The sequence below is a fragment of the Vulpes lagopus genome, chromosome 10, assembly GCF_018345385.1.
Source record: "Vulpes lagopus strain Blue_001 chromosome 10, ASM1834538v1, whole genome shotgun sequence".
Lineage (NCBI taxonomy): Eukaryota > Metazoa > Chordata > Mammalia > Carnivora > Canidae > Vulpes > Vulpes lagopus.
Window position 1 is genome coordinate 9,185,022 of NC_054833.1, and position 20,176 is coordinate 9,205,197.

Here is a 20,176-nt window from a genome sequence, read left to right on the forward strand (position 1 = left end):
GTGGGGTTAAAATGTCCCAAGGCTAGTATCTATTAAAACAGCCTGCTATTTTTGACTGCTCCCCGGCTGAGCTCTCCTTCAATATTATAATGAAATTCAGGGCGCCTGCGTGGCTCAGTTGGTTGAGCATCTGCCTTTGGATCAGGTCATGATCCCAGGGTCCTGGAATCCAGCCTGCATCTGGTTCCCTGTTCAGTGGGGAATCTGCTTCTCCTGCTCCTTCTGCTGTTCCCCTCCCCACAACATGTGCTCTCTGGGGCTCTCTTTGTCAGATAAATAAAATCAAGAAAAGAAGAAAGAAAAGAAAGAAAAGAAAGGAAGGAAAGGAAGGAAAAGAAAGAAAAGAAAGAAAGGAGAGAAAAGAAAGAAAAGAAAGAAAGAGAGAAATCCACTTGAGAAATCTGGACCACAGGTGCTAGTTGTTACATTCAGTGCAACACAATACTGAACAGCTTGCAGGACATGCTCCTGTGCCTTCACTACTCAAACCCCAATTCCCATCGCTGTACCCACTGAATCTAGAAAATGAGTTACCCAGTCCCCCAACATCAGCTCTCTCCCTTGTTTTTCTCTATCCTGCAGAGAGGGCTTCTGCTCCAAAGGTTCAGCCTGAGCACCAATTAGGGCTAACCTGAAAGGTTTCAGAACGAGACTTGCTCATTGCAAGACCCTGGTCCTAGGCTTAGATCTGTACATACCACCCTTCACTCCCAAACTGCCAACATCAAAAATAAAACAGGGATTCCACCACAGATCCTAAAAGAAGAAATGGGAACAGCACTAACAACTCTAACAAATTTGACAATGTAGATGAAATAAACAAATTTCTTCAAAAACACAACTGTTGGGGATGCCTGGGTGGCTCAGCGGTTGAGCATCTGTCTCAGGGTGTGATCCCGGGGTTCCGGGATCAAGTCCCACATCGGGATCCTTGCATGGAGCCTGCTTCTCCCTCTGCCTATGTCTCTGCCTCTCTCTCCATCTCTCACAAATAAATAAAATATTAAAAAAAAAAACCCAAAAAACAACAACAACAAAAAAAAACCCACAACTGTCTAGGGGCACCTGTCTGGCCAGTGGGTAGAGCATATAACTCTTGATCTTCAGTTGTTGAGTTTGAGCCCTGCACTGTAAAGATTACTTAAAAATTAAATAAATAAATAAATAAATAAATAAATAAATAAATAAATAAATAAATAATTAGGGGTACCTTGGGTGACTTAAGTCAGTTAAGCATCCTTGATTTTGGTTCAGGTAGTAAGATCTAGCCCTGCATTGAGCTCCATGCTGGGCATGGAGCTTGCTTAGGATTCTCGCTCTCCCTTTCTCTGCCCCTGCCCCCACCGCCTGCATGCACATGTTCTCTTTCTTTAAAAAAAAAAAAAAATTAATTAAAAAAACTTGAAAAGGGCAGCCTGGGTGGCTCAGCGGTTTAGCGCCACCTTCAGTCCAGGGCATGATAGCGGGGACTGGGGATCCCTGCGTGGAGCCTGCTTCTCCTTCTGCCTGTGTCTCTGCCTCTCTCTCTCTCTCTCTCTCTCGCTCTCGCTCTCTCTCTGAATAAATAAATAAAAAATAAATAAAATCTTAAAAAAAAAAACTTTAGAAACCCACAAGACACAGTTACTTAAAATTGGTAGAATAAACTATGTGAATAGCCATATATCTGTTAAATACACCAAATTTGAATCATTTCAAAACTTCTCACAAAGAAAACTAGTCCAATGTATTCACTACTGAATTATACCAAACAGTAAAAAACAAGTATCAATCTCACACAGACTCTAACAAAATAGAGGAGGAGGATATATTTATCAATGTCTTATGAAGCCAGCATAACCTGGATATCAGAACCTGACAAGGATATTACAAGAGGAAATGACTAGTATTCATCATGAACACAGGTGCAGAATTCTACAACAAAATATGAGCAGTAAAGGACAATATATTAAGAACAAGTAGGATTTTCCCCCACCCAGGAGCATAAAGTTGCTCCAACACGCTAGAATCCGTGCAATTCACCACATTAATAGATTAAATGAGAAAAACCCACATGATCATCATACAAGATGAAGAGAAAGTTTTTGACAAAATCCAACATCCATTCATAATAAAAAGTTCTCTGCAAACTTGGGAGAGGGACTTCCTCAGTCTGATAAAAGATATCTGTGAAAAGCTACAGTCAGCACTGTATATAATAATAAAATACCGAACACTTTCTTCCTCCTAAGTCAAGAACAAGAAAAGATCTGTTCTCCAACTTCTACTCAAGTCCGTACTGATAGTCCTGACTAACGTAATAAGGGAAAAAGAAGAGCCAAAGATAAGTTTTTTTTTTTTAATTTTTTTTTTTATTATTATTTATGATAGTCACACATAGAGAGAGAGAGAGGCAGAGACACAGGCAGAGGGAGAAGCAGGGTCCATGCACCGGGAGCCTGACGTGGGATTCGATCCCCGGTCTCCAGGATCGCGCCCTGGGCCAAAGGCAGGCGCCAAACCGCTGCGCCACCCAGGGATCCCAAGATAAGTTTTTTTAAAAAGAGTCTTTTTTTTTTTTTAAGAGATTTTATTGATTTATGAGAGACACACAGAGAGAGAGGGGCAGAAACACAGGCAGAGGGAGAAGCAGGCTCCATGCAGGGAGCCTGATGTGGGACTTGATCCCGGGACTCCAAGATCACGCCCTGGGCCAGAGGCAGGTGCTAAACCGCTGAGCCACCCAGGGATCCCAAAAGCAAGAGTCTTAATTCACAGGGGCTATGACTGTAGAAAACCCAAAGGAATATACAAGAAGATCTTTGAAATCTAGTAAGTGTCTTCAAGAAAGTCTCTCGATATAAAGTCAATACATACAAGTAAATTGTATTTCTATACAATTATAACAAACGACTTAAAAATAAAGTTAAAAATAAATTCTACTTAGATAAAGCAAAATATCTTAATAAATTTAACGAAAGACACCTCAGTGCAAACTAAAAAAAAAAAAAAAAAAAAAAAAAAAAAAAAAACCACTCTGGAGAGAAATTAAAGACCCTGAAAAGATGGAGACATACCATGTTCATGGATCAAAAGAGAGGTTGGGAAACATTTTCTGTAAAGGGCCAGATGGTAAATATTTTAAATTCCATGCAACATATAGTCTACATCACAACTCCTTACCATTGTAGTGGGAAAGCAGCCATAGATAATACATAATGAATGAGCATGGCTGTATTCCAATAAAACTTTATTTTCAGAGGGGAAGATGGCAGCAGAGTAGGAGGTCCCTAGGCTTGCCTCATCCCATGAATAAAACTAGGTAACTATCAAATAATCCTAAGTACTCCAGAAATTGATCTGAAGACTGGCAGAACAAACTCCATAAGAAAAAGCCACACTGAAGAAGGTAGAAGTGCAGAGATGTGGCCTGGAAGAGAAATGGATCCTGACCACTGCAGCAGAGGGGGAGCCATGGTCAAGGAGAAGAGCAAGAGTCAAATGAGCACACAGGAGAGCACAAAGGAGGGCCAAGTTCTTGCAACCCAGCAGGACTTAAAGCCTGGAGTTCTAAAGGTCAGTGGGGTGGGCTGGGATACAACCCAGAGGGTATCAGGGCTGCTGTTAGAGAGCGGGGGGGGGGCAAACAGCCCTTGGACATGCAGCATGGAAAAAACAGTGACCCCCCCCCCAAAAAAAAAAGAAAAAACAGTGACCCAAAGAGCATGTGGGATACAAAGTGGGAAGGTTTATTCCTCATCTCAGACGAAGTCCCAGAGAAGTAGAGATCCTGGAGACATCCCCCTGGGAACAAAGGAAATGGCAGGAGCCATTTCTCTTGCTCATCCTCAGCATTAACACAGAGCCACTTGCAGGAGCCAGGCCAATGCCAACACTTGCTATGCAACTCACCTACATCAAGCCTCACACCAGCCCTGTGTTCCAGGGGAACCAACCTTCCCAGTCATGTGTGCCTCAATCCCAGCATGGCAGGCCCATTACTCCCACAGGCCAGCGCAAACCCCTTCCCACACCACATCTCCCCACTCTGGAGTTTTGCAAGACCTCAGTTCTGATGGCAGGGATAACAGCTCCCATTTCACACGCAGACCAAAACACATCTAGTTAAAATGCACCACATCAGGCCAGGAACCAAACATTGCTCCCACCAGGCAAAGAGGGCTGGCCTGAAGGAGGAGGTGGCCATGACACAACTGCAGAACACTTCCAGCACACACTGGAGATACTCCCAGAAGTACCAGACCCTGGGGAACAGGAAATACTGCATGGCAGGGCACTATAGGACCTCTTCTTCAAAAGGCCATTACCGTCAAGAACAAATGTAGCTGGTTTTCCTAACAGAAAAACAGGCACGGAGACTTAGACAAGATGAGAAGATAGAGGAAACTGCCCCAAATTAAAGGACCATGCAACAGCCAGAATTCTAAGGGACACAGATATAAGTAACCTGCCTGACAGAAAATTTAAAGCAATGATCATAAGGATACTCACCGAGTTTGAGAAAAGAGTAAAGAACAACACTGAGACCTTTGACACAGAGAAAAGGAATAACACAGAGTGAAATGAGAAACACATTTGATGGAATGAACAGGATGCAAGACGCAGAGGAAAGAATCAGTGATGTAGAAGACAGAGTAATGAAAAGTAATCAAGGTGAAAAAAAGAGAAAAGAATAATGCAAAACAAGAATAGACTTAGACAACTCAGCAACTCCATCAAATGTAGTAATGATTATAGTAATGATTATAGGAGTCTCAGAAGAAGAAGAGAGAGAAGAGAATTTACTTGAAGAAATAATAGCTGAGGAGCACCTGGGTGGCTCAGATGATTAAGAATCCTACTCTTAAAAAAAAAAAAAAGATTCCTACTCTTAGTTTCAGCTCAGGTCATGGTCTCAGAGTCATGGGGTTGAGCCCCACATGGGACTCTGCGCTCACTGTGGAGTCAGCTTGTCCTTCTCGCGAGCCCCAGCATGCTCGCATGCTCTCTATCCAATAAATAATAAATAAATAAAATCTGATCAAAAAAAGAATAGCTGAACTTCCCTAATCTGGGAAAGAGATATCTAGATCTAGGAAGCAAAGAGAACCTCCAATAAAATCAACAAAAGCAGATCTACACCAAGACATATTGTAATTAGATGACAAATATAGTGATAAGGAAAAATATTAAAGGCCGTAATATAAACAAAAACAGTTATATGGAAAGGAAACCCTATAAAGCTGTCTGTGGAGTTTTCAGCAGAAACTTTCCAAGCCAGGGGAGTGGCATGATATATTCAAAGTGCTGAATGGGAAACACCTGCAGCCAAGAATACTCTTTCCAGCAAGGCTATCATTCAGAATAGAAGAGACAAAGAGTTTCCCAAACAAAACCTACAGGAGTTTGTGACCACTAAACTAGCCTTGTAGGTAATATTAAAAGGGACTCTTTGAGTGGAAAAGAAAGACCAAAAAATCACTGTATGGGGGTAGGAAACACACACACAGCAAAAATGAGTATTTCTGTAAAAAAATCAATGAACACATGAAATAAAAGGATGTAAAATATGACACCCTATACCTAAAACGTAGGGAAGACAGGAGAAAAGAATGGGTTCAAACCTAAATGATCATCAGCTTAATACAGACTGCTGTATGAGGAAGAGGTTATATACAAACCTAATAGTAACCACAAATCAAAAACCACTAACAAATATGCACAGCATGAAGAGAAAGAAATCCAAATATATCTCTAAAGAAAACCAAAAAACCATGAAAAAGACAAGAAAGGGTCAGAGGAAATCTTCAGAAACAAAAAAACAAGTAATTAAATGGCAATAAATACATATCTATCAATAATGACACAATGTAAATGAACTGAATGTGCCAATCAAAAGACAAAGGGTGACAGAATGGATTAAAAAACAAGACCATGTATATGCCACCTACAAAAGACTTATTTTAGACCTAAAAACACCTGTAGATTTAAGAGGGGGATGGAGAAACATTTATTCTGCAAATGGATGGCAAAAGAAACTGGAGTAGCAATATTTCTATCAGAAAAACACTTTAAAAGAAAGCCTATAATAAGAGACAAGAAGGACAATATAATAAAGGGGACAATCAAACAAGAAAATGTAACAACTGTAAATGTTTATGCACCTGCGGTGTCAGGGTGGCTCAGTCTGTTAAAAAAAAAAAAAAAGATAGTTGGACACTTAAGATTTATTTATGAGAAACACACACACACAGAGAGAGAGAGAGAGAGAGGGAGGGAGGGAGGGGCAGAGATACAGGCAGAGGGAGAAGCAGGCTCCATGCAGGAAGCCCGACATGGGACTCGATCCCAGATCTCCAGGATCACACCCCGGGCTGAAGGCGGTGCTAAACCACTGAGCCACCGGGGCTGCCCAAGTGTCCGACTATTGGTTTTGGCTCAGGTCATGGTCTCAGGGTCATGGGGTTGAGCCCCATGTTGGACTCCTTGCTCAGCTCAGAGCCTGCTTGAGATTTTCTGCCTCTCCCTTTCCTTTTGCCCCTCCCCTGCTTGCTCTCTCTCACTCTTTTAAATAAATAATAAAATCTTTTTAAAAATATTTATGCACCTAACACAGGAGCACCCAAATACATAAAACAGTTAATAACAAACATAAAAGAACTAATAGACGATAATACAAAAATAGTAGGGGACTGTAATCTGACTTATATCAACAAACAGATTATCTAAACAGAAAGTCAACAAGGGAACAATGGCTTTGAATGTTACACTGGAACAGTATGACAACAGTGTCTCAACCCTTAAGAGATATATTTAGAACATTTCATCCTAATGCAGCAAGATACACACTCTTTTCACGTGCACATGGAATGTTCTCCAGAATAGATCACATATTAGACCACAAAACAAGCCTCAACAAATTTAAAAAGATCAAAGTCATACCACACATAATGGTATGACCATAATGCTATGAAACTAGAAGTCAACCACAAGAAAACGTCTGGAAAGAGCATAAATACATGGAGGTTACGTAACATGCTATTAAACAATGAATGGGTCAACCAGGAAATACAACAAGAAATTTCAAAAGTACATGAATATGAAAATATGATGATTTAAACCTCTGGGACACAGCAAAAGGAGTCCTAAGAGGATAGTATCTAGCAATAGAGCCCCATTTCAGGAAGAAAAATCTCAAATAGGCTAACCTTACACCTAAAGGAGCTAGAAAAATAACAAATGAAACTTGAAGCCAGCAGAAGGAAGGCAAAAATAAAGATTAGAGTAGAAATAAATGATACAAAAACTAAAAAACCCAATAGAACAGATCAGTGAGACCAGGAGCTGGTTCTTTGGGGGAAAAAAAAACAAACAGTAAAATTGACAGATGTTTAGCCAGACTCATCAAGAAAAAAAGAGAAAGGACTCAAATAAAATCACAAATGAGAGAGGAGAAATAAAAACCAACACCACAGAAATATAAACAATTGCAAGTGTATAATATAAAAAACAATATGCCAACAAACTGGACAACCTGAAAGAAATGGATAAATATATGACCTATCAAAACAGAAACAAGGAAGAAACACAAAATTTGAACAGACCAATAACCAGCAAAGAAACTGAATCAATAATAATAATAATAACTCCTAATAAACAGAAGTCCAGAACAAGATGGCTTCACAGGTAAATTCTACCAAACATTAGAGTCAATACCTTTTCTTCTCAGACTCTTCCAAAAATAAGAAAAGGAAGGAAAACTTCCAGATTTATTCTATGAGGCCAGCATTATTACCCTGATACCAAAATCAGATAAAGACATCACAACAAAGAGAACTATCAGCCAATATCTCTGATAAGCACAGATGCAAAAATCCTCAACAAAATATTAGCAAACCAAATCCAACAATACATTAAAAAAATCATTCACCATGATTAAGTGGGATTTATTCCTGGGTTGCAACAGTCCTTCAATATTCGCAAATCAATCAATGCGATGCATCACATCAGTAAGAGAAAGGATAAGAACTATATTATCATTTCAATAGATGAAAAACCATTTAACAAAGTACGACATCCATTCATGATAAAACCCTCAACAAAGCAGATTTAGAGGGAACATACCACAACATAATAAAGGCCTTCCTTATATGAAAAACCCACAGCTAACATCATCTTCGCTGGGGAAAAATGGATCATTTCCCCTAAGTTCAAGAAAAGACAGGGATGTCCACTCAGCACTTTTTATTCAACATAGAATCAGAAGTCCACAGCAATCAAAACAACAAAAAGAAGTAAAAGGCATCCAAATAGTTAAGAAAGAAGTAAAACATTCACTATGGATAGATGACATACTATATACAAAAAAATCAAAAGACTCTACCAAAAAACTGCTAGAACCGATAAATGAATTCAGCAGTCAGAGGATACAAAATTATAGAAATCTGTTGCATTTCTATATACCAATAATGAAGAACCAAAAAGTGAAATTAAGAAATCAATCCCATTTAACAACTGCACCAAAATTAATAAGATACCTAGGAATAAACCTAACCAAAGAAAAGCCTGTACCCTAAAAACTATAAAACACTGATGAGAGATGACACAAAGAAATGGGCAGACATTCCATGCTCACAGATTGAAAGAACAAATATTGTTAAATGCCCATGCTACCCAAAGCAATCTACACACTTAATGCAATCCCTATCAAAACACCACCAGCATTTTTCACAGAGCTGGAACAAGGAACCACAAAATTTGTATGGAACAATAAAAGACCGTGAGGAACCAAAGCAATCTTGAAAAAGAAAAGAGAAGCTGAAGGCATCACAATTCTGGACTTCACATTATATTAAAAGCTATAGTCAGTAGATGGTATGGTACTGGCATAAAAACAAATATATGGATCAATGGAATAGAATGGAAAACCCAGAAATGAACCCACAATTATATGGTCAATTAATCTTTGACAAAGCAGTTAAGAATATCCAATGGGAAAAAGACAGTCTTTTCAACAAACGGCGTTGACAAAAGTGCCAAAGAATGAAACAAGGCCACTTTCTTACACCATACACAAAAATAAACTCAAAATTCATTAAAGATTAAACATGAGACCTGAAACCACAAAGACTGTTGAAGAGAAAACAGTAGCAGTAACTTCTTTTACATTGGCCATAGCAACATTTTCTAGATAGGTCTCCTGAGGCAAGGGAAACAAAAACAAAAATAAGCTACTGGGACTACATCGAAATAAAAAACTTCTGCATAATTAACCAAACTAAAATGCAACCTACTGAATGGGAGATAATATTTGCAAATGACTTATCTGAAAAGGGCTAGTATCCTAAATATATAAAGACTGATACAACTCAATACTCAAAAAACAAATAATCCAACCAAAAATGATCAGAAAACACGAAAAGACATTTCTCCAAAGATGACAACTAGATGGCCAACAGACATATGAAAAGAGGCTCAACATCATTCATCATCAGGGGCATGCAAATCAAAACTACAATGAGATATCGCCTTATACCTGTCAGAATGACTAGAACCAAAAACACAAGAAACAACAGGTGTAGGCAAGGATGTGAAGAAAATGGAACCCTCTTAAACTGGTGGTAGGAATGCAAACTGGTGTAGCCACTGTGGAAAGCAGTATTTAGGTTCCTTAGAAAGTTAACAGAATCACCCTGTGATCCAGTAATTCCACTACTGGGTATTCATCTAAAAAATACAAAAAAACAGTAATTCAAAGGGATACATGCATCCATATGTTTACTGCAGTATTATTTACAATAGCCAACTGATGGAAGCAGCCCAAGTGTCCATCAATAGGTGAATGGGCAAAGAATATGTGATACACACACACACACAGGAATATTATTCAGCCATGAAAAAGAACGAAATCTCACTACTTGCAACAACACAGATAGAGCCAAAGAGAATAATGCTAAGTGAAATAAGTCAGATAAAGGTAAATACCATATAATTTCACTCATAGGTGGAATTTAAGAAGCAAAACCAGCAAAACCAGGAAAAAGAAAAAAGAGAGGGAAAGACACAAACCAAGAAACAGACTCTTAACTATACAGAACTGATGGGTCACCAGAGAGGAGGTGGGTGGGGGATGGGTGAAATAGGTGATGGGAAGTAAGGAGGGCACTTATCATGATGAGCACCGAGTAATGTATAGAATTACTGAATCACTACATTATATACCTGAAACTAATATTAAAAAAAAAAACATTTTAAACACTAAGAATTGCCACATGTCAAAAAAAAAAAAAAAAAGGCACATTATATCTACTATGTCAGATTCCTAAATGCCCAACATATCTATTCATCCCTTCTTCCTTACTAAAAGGATATTGGTTTTGTTTGATATTGCAACATGCTCAGTTATAAGAGATTCTCTCCCTTTATCTATATGGTTGTTCATAGTAGTTGCATGATCCTGTTCTAGCCAATGAGTTGTATTAAAAAAAAAAAAATCTGTGGAACTTTCTGGAAAGGTACTCTTTTACCAATACAAGAGGGAGAAGCTCAGCTGGCACACCCGTCTTGCCCTTTGCCTTTCTCATCATTTCTGGTTAGAATTTGGACACAATGGCTAATGGTACAGCAACCATCTCCTGGTGGGACTGGAAATTAGAAGGGAGAATTCTCTGGGCAGTCACATCAACCTGGACAGGCTATCTCCAAATTGCTATCATGAGAAAAGACTAAAATCCTCAATTGATTAAGGCACTGTAGTTGAAGTCCTGTTATACCTGGACCGATGCAACCCCGATAAAATGATCAACACAATAAATGAAAAATATACACTAATGCTGATCAGTCAGTAAAACCTTTGGCAAGAGAGCTGGAAATGCTGCCTAAAGTTTCCTCCTTCCCACAAAAAGGCCTGAAGATCCCTGGCTTAGAACAATGCAAGAATTGAAGGACCAATAGCAAATTTACCAACACTTGGAACAGAAGAGCTCTGACAAGAGCACTATCTCTCTTTTTCTTTCTTTAAAGATTTACTTATTTATTTATTCATGAGAGAAAGAGAGAGAGGGGCAGAGACACAGACAGAGGGAAAAGTAGGTTCTTCTATGCAGGGAGCCAGATGTGGGACTCGATCCCAGTACCGCGGGATCACATGCTGAGCCAAAGGTAGACGCTCAATCGCTGAGCCACCCCAGCATCCCAAGAGCACTAGCTCAAGCAGAAGAGAGATAAGGTGATGTCCATGAGAAAGGATATGAGGACCAAGCAGATACAAAATTCCAAGCAGAAAAGAAAACTTGCTGGGGAGCAGAGGAAATGACAGAGAAACCAGAAATGACAGCAAAGGAAAAAGCATTTACTAAAGAGGAGACTACAGAAAAATTTAAAGTTATTAATAAGTAATTGTAAACACAATTACACAAAACAGAAGTTCAAATTTTCTTAAAAATAAGTTGTTTAATCCTTAAAAAAAAACTTAAATGTTTAGAATCACGATTTAGCAACAACTAACTTAATCTATGCATTAATTCAAAAGGAAAACCAACAGAAATCATACCTTAACAGTAGTATTTGATTTCATACCACATCGGTAGGTCCTCGCTATATGTGGAGTAAGATGGATCTCCTTGGTAAGCTGTCTCCATTTTCTACACTCAGGTTTTGTACACTGAACCTGGATGGAAAGCAACAGGTCAAGGTCAGTGAGTTGGCTAATCTTGCACTAGCATGCCTATCCTCCACCACTCACTCTGCCATATTCTCCACATGATGACCAACCCTTTTTGCACTACGCACTTTTTTCTTCCCCTCTGCATCACCACCACCCATATAATCCACTTTTATACCATCAGGGTAATGACTTCCAATTCAATACTAGCTCAGGCACCAGGAAAGTACAAAGGGGACCTAAGTACTGTTGCCAGAAAGGCTTTCCAGCTCTAACCTAATGAAATTATCAGTTAAATTTAGTCAAAAAGTATGCACATTTGGGATCCCTGGGTGGCGCAGCGGTTTGGCGCCTGCCTTTGGCCCAGGGCGCGATCCTGGAGACCCGGGATCGAATCCCACGTCGGGCTCCCGGTGCATGGAGCCTGCTTCTCCCTCTGCCTGTGTCTCTGCCTCTCTCTCTCTCTCTCTCTCTGTGACTATCATAAATAAAAATAAAAAAGTTTAAAAAAAAAAAAAGTATGCACATTTAATGAATGTGGTATCCTGAACTGGATCCTGGAACAATAAGGAGGACATTAGTGAAAAAACTGACTAAATCCAAATAAAGTCTGTAGTTATTAGTACTGTACTAATGTTAATTTCTGAGCTTTACATCATGGTTGTTAGATGGTAATATTAGGAGAAACTGGATGAAGGCTATATGGGAATTCTCTGTTACTATCCTTTTAATTTTTCTGTAAATTTAAGATTATTCCGAAATATAAGGTTTATTTTATTTTGTTTTTTATTTATTATTTTTTTTTTTTAAAGATTTTATTTTTTCCTGAGAGACCCAGAGAGAGAGAGAGAGAGAGAGAGAGAGAGAGAGGCAGAGACACAGGCAGAGGGAGAAGCAGGCTCCATGTAGGATCCTGGGTCTCCAGGATCACGCCCTGGGCTGAAGGCGGCACTAAACTGCTGAGCCACCCGGGATGCGCTAAGGTTTATTTTTTTAAGTGTGCAGATATACATATGGAAAGAATAAAGTTGGACCCCTACTTCACATACATACAAAAATTAACTCAAAATGAGGGCACCTGGGTGGCTCATTCGGTTAAGCATCTGACTCTTGCCTTCAGCTAAGGTCATGATCTCACGGGTCATGAATCAACCCCGGTGTTAGGCTCTGCACTCAGTTCATAGTCTGCTTGTGATTCTCTCCCCCTCTCCCTCTGCTCCTCCTCCTGCTCATGTGCAGTCTCTCTCTTTCAAATAAATCTTTAAAAAAATTAACTCAAAATGGATCAAACATCTAAATGAAGAGCTAAAGTGATAAAACTCTTAGAAAAAACATAGAAGTAAAAAAAAAAAAGAAAAGAAAAAACATAGAAGTCAATCTTCAGGACCTCAGATTTGGCAGTGGATTCTTGAATATAACACGAAAAGCATAAGCAACAAAAGAAAAAATGGATCAACTGCACTTTAAAAATTTTTGCACATCAAAAGACACTATCAAGAAGTGAAAAAGCAACCTATATGAGAAAATATTCACAAGTCATATGTTATAAAGGTTTAGGACCCAGAATACATAAAAAACTCTTACAACTCAACAAAAGATAGCCCTAATTTTAAAATGGGTTGTTTAAAAAAGATGCCTTTTATTTATTTTTCTTGTCTGATTACTGCATAAAGAAGTAAAAGGCATCTAAATTGGTAAGAAGCAAAACTGTCACTATTGGCAGATGACATGATTCTATATACAGAAAGCTCTAAAGACTCCATCAAAAAACTTTTAGAATAAATGAAATCAGGAAAGTTGCAGAATATTATGTTAACATATAGAAATCAGTGTTTCTATGCACTAAAAATAAAGTACCAGAAATAGAAATTAAGAAAACAATCCCATTTTCAATTGTACCAAAAAGGATAAAAATACCTAGGAATAAACTTAACCAAGGAAATGAATGACCTGTACTTGAAAACTACAAGACGTTAACGAAAGAAACTGAAGATGACACAATGGAATGATAAACGATGCTCATGGATTGAAAGAAGTAGTATTGTTAAAATATCCAAAATATCCATATCCAAAACAATCTACAGATTTAAAGTAATCTCTATCAAAACACCAATAGCATTTTTTTATAGAACTAAAACAAATAGTCCTGAAATTTGTATGGAACTACAAAAGACCTCAAATAGTCAAAATAATCTTGAGAAGGAAGAAAATTGGAGGGCAGCCCGGGTGGCTCAGCAGTTTAGCGCCACCTTCAGGGGCATGATCCTGGAAATCTGGGATCAGGTCCCACGTTGGGCTCCCTGCATGGAGCCTGCTTCTCCCTCTGCCTGTCTCTCTGCCTCTCTCTCTGTCTCTTGTGAATAAATAAATAAAATCTTTTAAAAAAGAAAAAAACCAAAAAAACAAAACTGGAGCTACCAAAATCCTGTAGTAATCCAAATACTATGGTACGAGCACAAGAGCCCAGAAATAAACCCATGCTTATATGATCAATGAATCTACAATAGAGAGGAATAGAATACAATGGAGGAAAGACAGTCTCTGTGCTGAGAAAACTGAACAGCCATATACCAAAGAATGAAACTGTACCACTTTCTTACATCATACACAAAAATAAACTCAAAATGGATTAAACATCTAAATGTGAGGCCTGAAACCATAAAATTTCCAAAAGGAACCACAGGCAGTTAAGTTCCTGGACATTGGCCTTAGCAACATATTTATGGATGTGTCTCCTAAAGCAAGGGAAACAAAAGCCAAAATAAACCATTGGGAGTACATCAAAATAAAAAGCTTTTGCACAGTGAAGAAACCATCAACAAAACCCAAAGACAACCCCCAGTGAACAGAAGATATTTGCAAATGAGGTATCCAATAAAGAGTTAATACCCAAACTATACAAAGAACTTCAACAACTCAACCCCAAGAACAAATAACCTAATTAAAAACGGGCAAAGGACCTGAATAGACATTTTCCCAAAGACAACATATGGTTGGCCAACAGACACATGAAAGGATGCTCAACATCACTCATTATCAGGGAAATGCACATCAAAACCACAATAAGATATCACCTTACACCTGTCAGAATGGCTAGTATTAAAAAGACAAGAAATAAGTGTTGCTGAGAATATGGAGGAAAGGGAACACTTGTGGATTGTTGTAAGAACTTAAATTGGTACACTGTGGAAAACATACAGTTTCCTCAAAAAAATAAACAGAATACAGTATGATCCAGTAATTCCACTACTGGGCATTTACCCAGAGAAAACAAAACACTGATTTGAAAAGATATATGCCCTCTATGTTTATTGCAGGATTGTGTAAAATCGCCAGGATATGAAAGCAGCCCAAGTGTCCAATGATAGATGAATGGATAAAGAAGTGGTGTATATATACAACAGAATATAACACAAACATAGAAAAGAATGAGATTTTGCTACTTGTAACAACAGGGGTGAACTTAGAGAACGCTGTATTAAGTCAAGTAAGTCAGAGAAAGATAAATGTCATATGATTTTGCTTTTATGTGGAACCTAAAAAATAAATGAACAAACAAAAATATGAAGAGACTCTTATATACAGAGAACAAACTGGTGGTTGCTGGAGAGGAGATGGGTAGAGTGATGGGTTAAACTAGGTGAAGGCACCTAAGAGATACAAACTTCTAGTTATAAATTAGTCACAGAAATGAAATGTACAGCACAGGGAATATAATCAATAATTTTTTTAAATGGGCAAATGACTGGCACAGATATTTCGCCAAAGAAGATAAACAAATGACCAATAAGCACACAAAAAATGCATTAATCATTATGAAAATGCAAGTCAAAAAACACAATGAGACACACCCACTTAGGGGAATCTAACGTTCGTGCCCACTACAATAGCTAGAATCAAAATAATGGAAAACAAGAGTTGGTGAGGATGTGGCAAAATTTGAACGCTCACACAGTGCTGCTGGGAATGAAGACCATGCAGCAATTTGCTACGGAAAAGAGTCTTGCAGTCCCTCAAAGAGCTACTCTATGACCCAGTAATTTTATTTCTAGGTATATACCAAACAGAACTGAAAACAGGTATTCTCATATTCATGCACAAATGTCCAGAGCAGCAACTATCTGCAATAACTAAAAAGTGAAAACAACCAAAATGTCCATTAACTGATGAATGGATAAATTCTGACCAATCCATACATACAATGGAAAGGAATGAATTACAACATAGACGAACCTCAAAAACATAATGCTATGTGAAAGAAGTCAGTCATGAAAGGTCACATACTGCATGATTCCTTTATATAAAACATCCAAAATAGGTACTCCACAAAAACAAAGATCAGTGGTTGCCAGGGGCTGGGGGAGGGGGAATGGAAAGTGACTATTCAATGGGCACAGGTTTCCTCTGTGAATAACAAAATGCCTTGAAATTAGCATTTGGTTGCACAATACTATCAACGTACTAAGTGCTACTAAGTCATGCACCTTAAAATAGTTAATTTGGGGGCATCTGACTAGCTCAGGGGAAGAGCATGTGACTCAATCTTGAGGTCATGAGCTCAAGTCCCATGTTGGGTGGAGAGTACCTATATAAATAAAACTTAAAAAAATAAAAATAGTTGGGGCGCCTAGGTGGCTCAGTGGTTGAGCATCTGCCTTTGGATTGGGGCTTGAACCCAGAGTTCCGGGATCAAGTCCTACATCGGGGTCCCTGCAGGGAGCCTGTTTCTCCCTCTGCCTGTGTCTCTGCCTCTTTCTCTCATGAATAAATAAATAAATAAATAAAAATAAAAATAGTTAATTTGGGGTGCCTAGGTGGCTCAGATGGTTAAGCATCTGCCTTCAGCTCAGATCATGATCTTAGGATCCTGGGATCAAGCCTTGCACTGGGCTCTCTGATCACCAGGGAGTCTGCTTCTCCCTCTCCCTCTGTTCTCTCTCTTTCAAATAAATAAATAAATACAATCTTTAAAAAAATAGTTAATTTGGTTATGTGAACTTTGCATCAATAAAAAAATTTTAAGTGTCCAAGAGCTCCAAATTACCTGTAATATTTTTAAAATCAGAAAATTGTTTATTAAATGATGGTATATTTATCTAATATATACAACCACTAAAATATATTTTCAAAGAACAGCTACATGGAACAGTAAATCGATAAACTAAAAGCTACAAAAAAATTATATACAAAGCATAATTTTCATCCTAAATAAGATCTGTAAGCATATTTTTTTGTACTATGTGAATTATCAAAGTTTTCAACAGAAATAAAATATGTGATGTTTTAACAAATCCAGAAAGAAGAATGAGTGTAATAACAGATTTCCTAAACACCAGTAATTTTCACCCATTCCAGGGCCTTTCATTCAACATGTTTTCTAGGACAATACAGCGTTTCCTTTTTTACCCAGTAGGGGAGCTGCTGATCTGCCATGAAAGCTTTGGGACTAGGTTCGGTTTTCCCATTGCTAGTCCATATTTTTTTCCAGGTAGTATATTTGTCATATCCATCCTTGTGGCTGAAAAAGAATAAAAATAAATTGATCAATCTAGAAGCTCAGCAGGTTTTCAAAACAGGAGGCAGATTAGTAAGTCTTTTGTAAAGGTCTTAAGGAGCCATATCAAAAGGAGAGGGAAAGTTATCTCGGCACCCAACAAACAGGTGGTCGGGAAGGGTGCCTTCCTTCTAGTTCACCATGGAAAACTGTTAACTGACAGGGATGGCTACCTCTCCGTCCAGTGCTCCATGGCTGTAAGCATCCTCCCCCAAATCTCTGCATTCCTGCCCCACGCACTGCCACAGAAGAGGAAAGCAATGCCTAGATTTTTTAGAATCTGCAGACTACAAAGAGCTCCTGTCTCACAGCAAGTACTTTCTGAGCCGTAAGCGTGCACACATGTAGCACGCACACACCCAACTGCTGCATCAAAGTTCTGGCACAGCTGTAGTTGGCATAGGCATGGGTGGAAAGCTAGAATAATTTGGTCAGCCCAGGAGCTCTGTCTTAATTGTCTGACCCCTTCTACGGCCCCCCGCCACTGTCCCCTCCACCATGGAAACCTCAAACAATTGGTGAACAAACCTTCTGTAGTAATGGTCAAAGCATTCATTACAGAAATGCTCCCCACAGGAGAGGTGATACCATCGGGATGTGTAGCCATTCTTGGCACATCTGAAAATAGCAAAAAACATGTGGATTTGGTAATGAATAAGCATTTCCTTGTGCTTTTTAAAAAACAGGTATTAAGCACATCCTATGAGCCCATCCTGTACAATCTCCACATACAATCCTAACAACCAAGAGTTGATGACAGGGGGAACTAAAAGGACGTTTGATCTCTAATAATACCTGGTAAAGACACAGGGACTTAAAGACCCCTGGTACTTAGCTGGCTACACACCAGAAGGGCCCAGGGCTTAAAAGTTTTTATCAAGACTCCCTGCAGCAAGGACAGGGTTTCATGACATGAAACAATGAATGTCGCTGTGCTTGCTGCAAGCGGCATGTGCAGGAAGAGACAAGTGCAGTCTCTAGCAATAACATATGGCTCAATATTGAATAGCCAGCCGGAATCGGACCGTCAAGCACACTCGCTGGCAAACAGAACCTGTCAGCCAGCCAATAATGTAGCCAAAGACTGAAATATAACTCCACTGTGAACACTAACACCACCACCTCTTTGATGAAAAAATAAAAATGGGATTTGTTTTCTAGGCTTTACTGGCTCAACACCTTAACTGAAGAGTTTGCTCGGGACGTAAAAGGCCATGCTTGGGTCATCCCAATAAAAATGACAATAATGCAGGTAGCTTCACGGTTTTGGGGAGACCCCCCCCCCCAGGGCTACTGGAAGAGAGGTATGTTGTCTGAGGGGTAGAAGCAGCACAGGAAAAGTGAACGCACGCTGGTCCCCATGGGGAGCCCAGGGTCTTCTCTACTGTGTGCCCAGCCCTCACCCCATCCCATCCTCAACCCTAGGAGAGGTACAGCCCCAGTGGGCGGGATGTGAGGACACCGATGGGCTGCCGCATAGAGCTGCCACGACTCGGTCTCATGGGGGAAGCAGACAGAGTATGTTGTGCACGAAACGTTCGTGTAGCGTCTCTATTCTTAGAGGACTTACAGTATCTCTATCTTTAGGGAAACCATCTTGGAGGATGATGCTCCCACCAAGAATGCTCTCCCAGGGAGGCCAAGAGACATGCCTTCCGCACAGACCTTTCCGAAGCGCTTGCAAAGCACACAGGACACGCGACTGTGCAGCCTGACTTCTCACATCTCCTGTACTTCTTCTCAGACCCGCCATCCTCGTCGTCGTCTGTTGTCTCTGTTGCTTTTTTCTTCGCCTGAGGAAGAACCAGCCGAGGTCATGATTCCCCCAGAACAGCCAAGGGTGAAGGAGGTGGAAGGTTCACGGCCAAAATAACTTTCACGTTGTGAAAATCAATGACACCCTGCCAGTAGGTGAGGGGCTGACAGTACAGCAAGTGCTGGAGACCGCAGCCTGCAAATAACTTGACTTGCTGGAAACACAGAAGTAGCACTTGTCTCCGAAGACAGAACTAAAACGCTTGTGAGCCCCTCTCAGGAAAAAGCTGTACTGTTCAAAACAAAAGCCACTCTCAAATTGAGATTTTCTTCTTTTTTTTTTTTTAAGACTTTATTTATTTATTCATGAGACACAGAGAGAGAGGCAGAGACACAGGCAGAGGGAGAAGTAGGCTCCCTGCAAGGAGCTCTATGTGGGACTCGATCCCAGGACCACGCCCTGAAGGCAGGCACTAAACCACGAGCCACCCAGGTGTCTCTAGACTTTTTTGTGTAATTAGAGCAGTGATATCCTCTCAGTACGGCAGATTTTTAAAAACGAAATATGTATTTTTTAAGCTTACATATGTATTTAAGTCATCTCTACACCTGACATGGGGCTCAACCTCACAACCCCAACATCAGGAGTGGCACAGTCTCCCAACTAAGCCAGGTGTCACCCAAAGTTGAATACATTTTTAAAAAGACTTGGCATTTAATATTTTTCTTTAAAAAAAAAAAAAAACGCCCTAGAAAAGAAATGGCAGCAAGTAACCTGCCAACGGCACCCAACCAGCTACAAGCTCAAGTCCAAATTCCTATGAATGACACCAAGCCAAGCATGATCTGGCCTCAGCTCATATCCTGGAAGCAACCACACAGCTGTGATTCTCTGAACAGCTCATGCTGATTCACACTCTATGCCTTTGTCTTTGCGGTTCCCTCTGCCAGATGTACTTTTTTCTACATTCTATCACTTTATCACACTGTGCTGCAATTGTTCCAAGGGGAATTTCTCCACTAGGCCAGAAGTTCCTTGAGGATTGGAACTATACCTTCTCATCTCTAATACTTCAGCCCCAATCATAATAATTTCATGTATTCAAAGCAGGTGCATTGGGGGGCATAGGGCTGGCTCAGTTAGTGAAGCATACAACTCCCGATCTCAGGATTTTAAGTTCAAGCCCCATGTGGGGTATAGAGATTAAAAATTTAAAAAGACTTGG

General features: G+C 39.6%; 1 protein-coding gene across 2 annotated transcripts in view; it reads right to left on the reverse strand.

Annotated features, from left to right (window-relative positions):
* KDM1B (lysine demethylase 1B) overlaps window positions 1–20,176 on the reverse strand; it is a 59,954-nt gene that overhangs the window by 35,549 nt on the left and 4,229 nt on the right. For both annotated transcript variants that reach the window (XM_041771906.1, XM_041771905.1), the window contains 4 exons: window positions 18,861–18,988; window positions 17,724–17,813; window positions 17,048–17,159; window positions 11,531–11,647 (listed from right to left, as the gene is read on the reverse strand). In XM_041771906.1, the coding sequence (XP_041627840.1) occupies window positions 11,531–11,647; window positions 17,048–17,159; window positions 17,724–17,813; window positions 18,861–18,988 (447 nt within the window). The remainder of the gene's footprint in view (window positions 1–11,530; window positions 11,648–17,047; window positions 17,160–17,723; window positions 17,814–18,860; window positions 18,989–20,176) is intronic.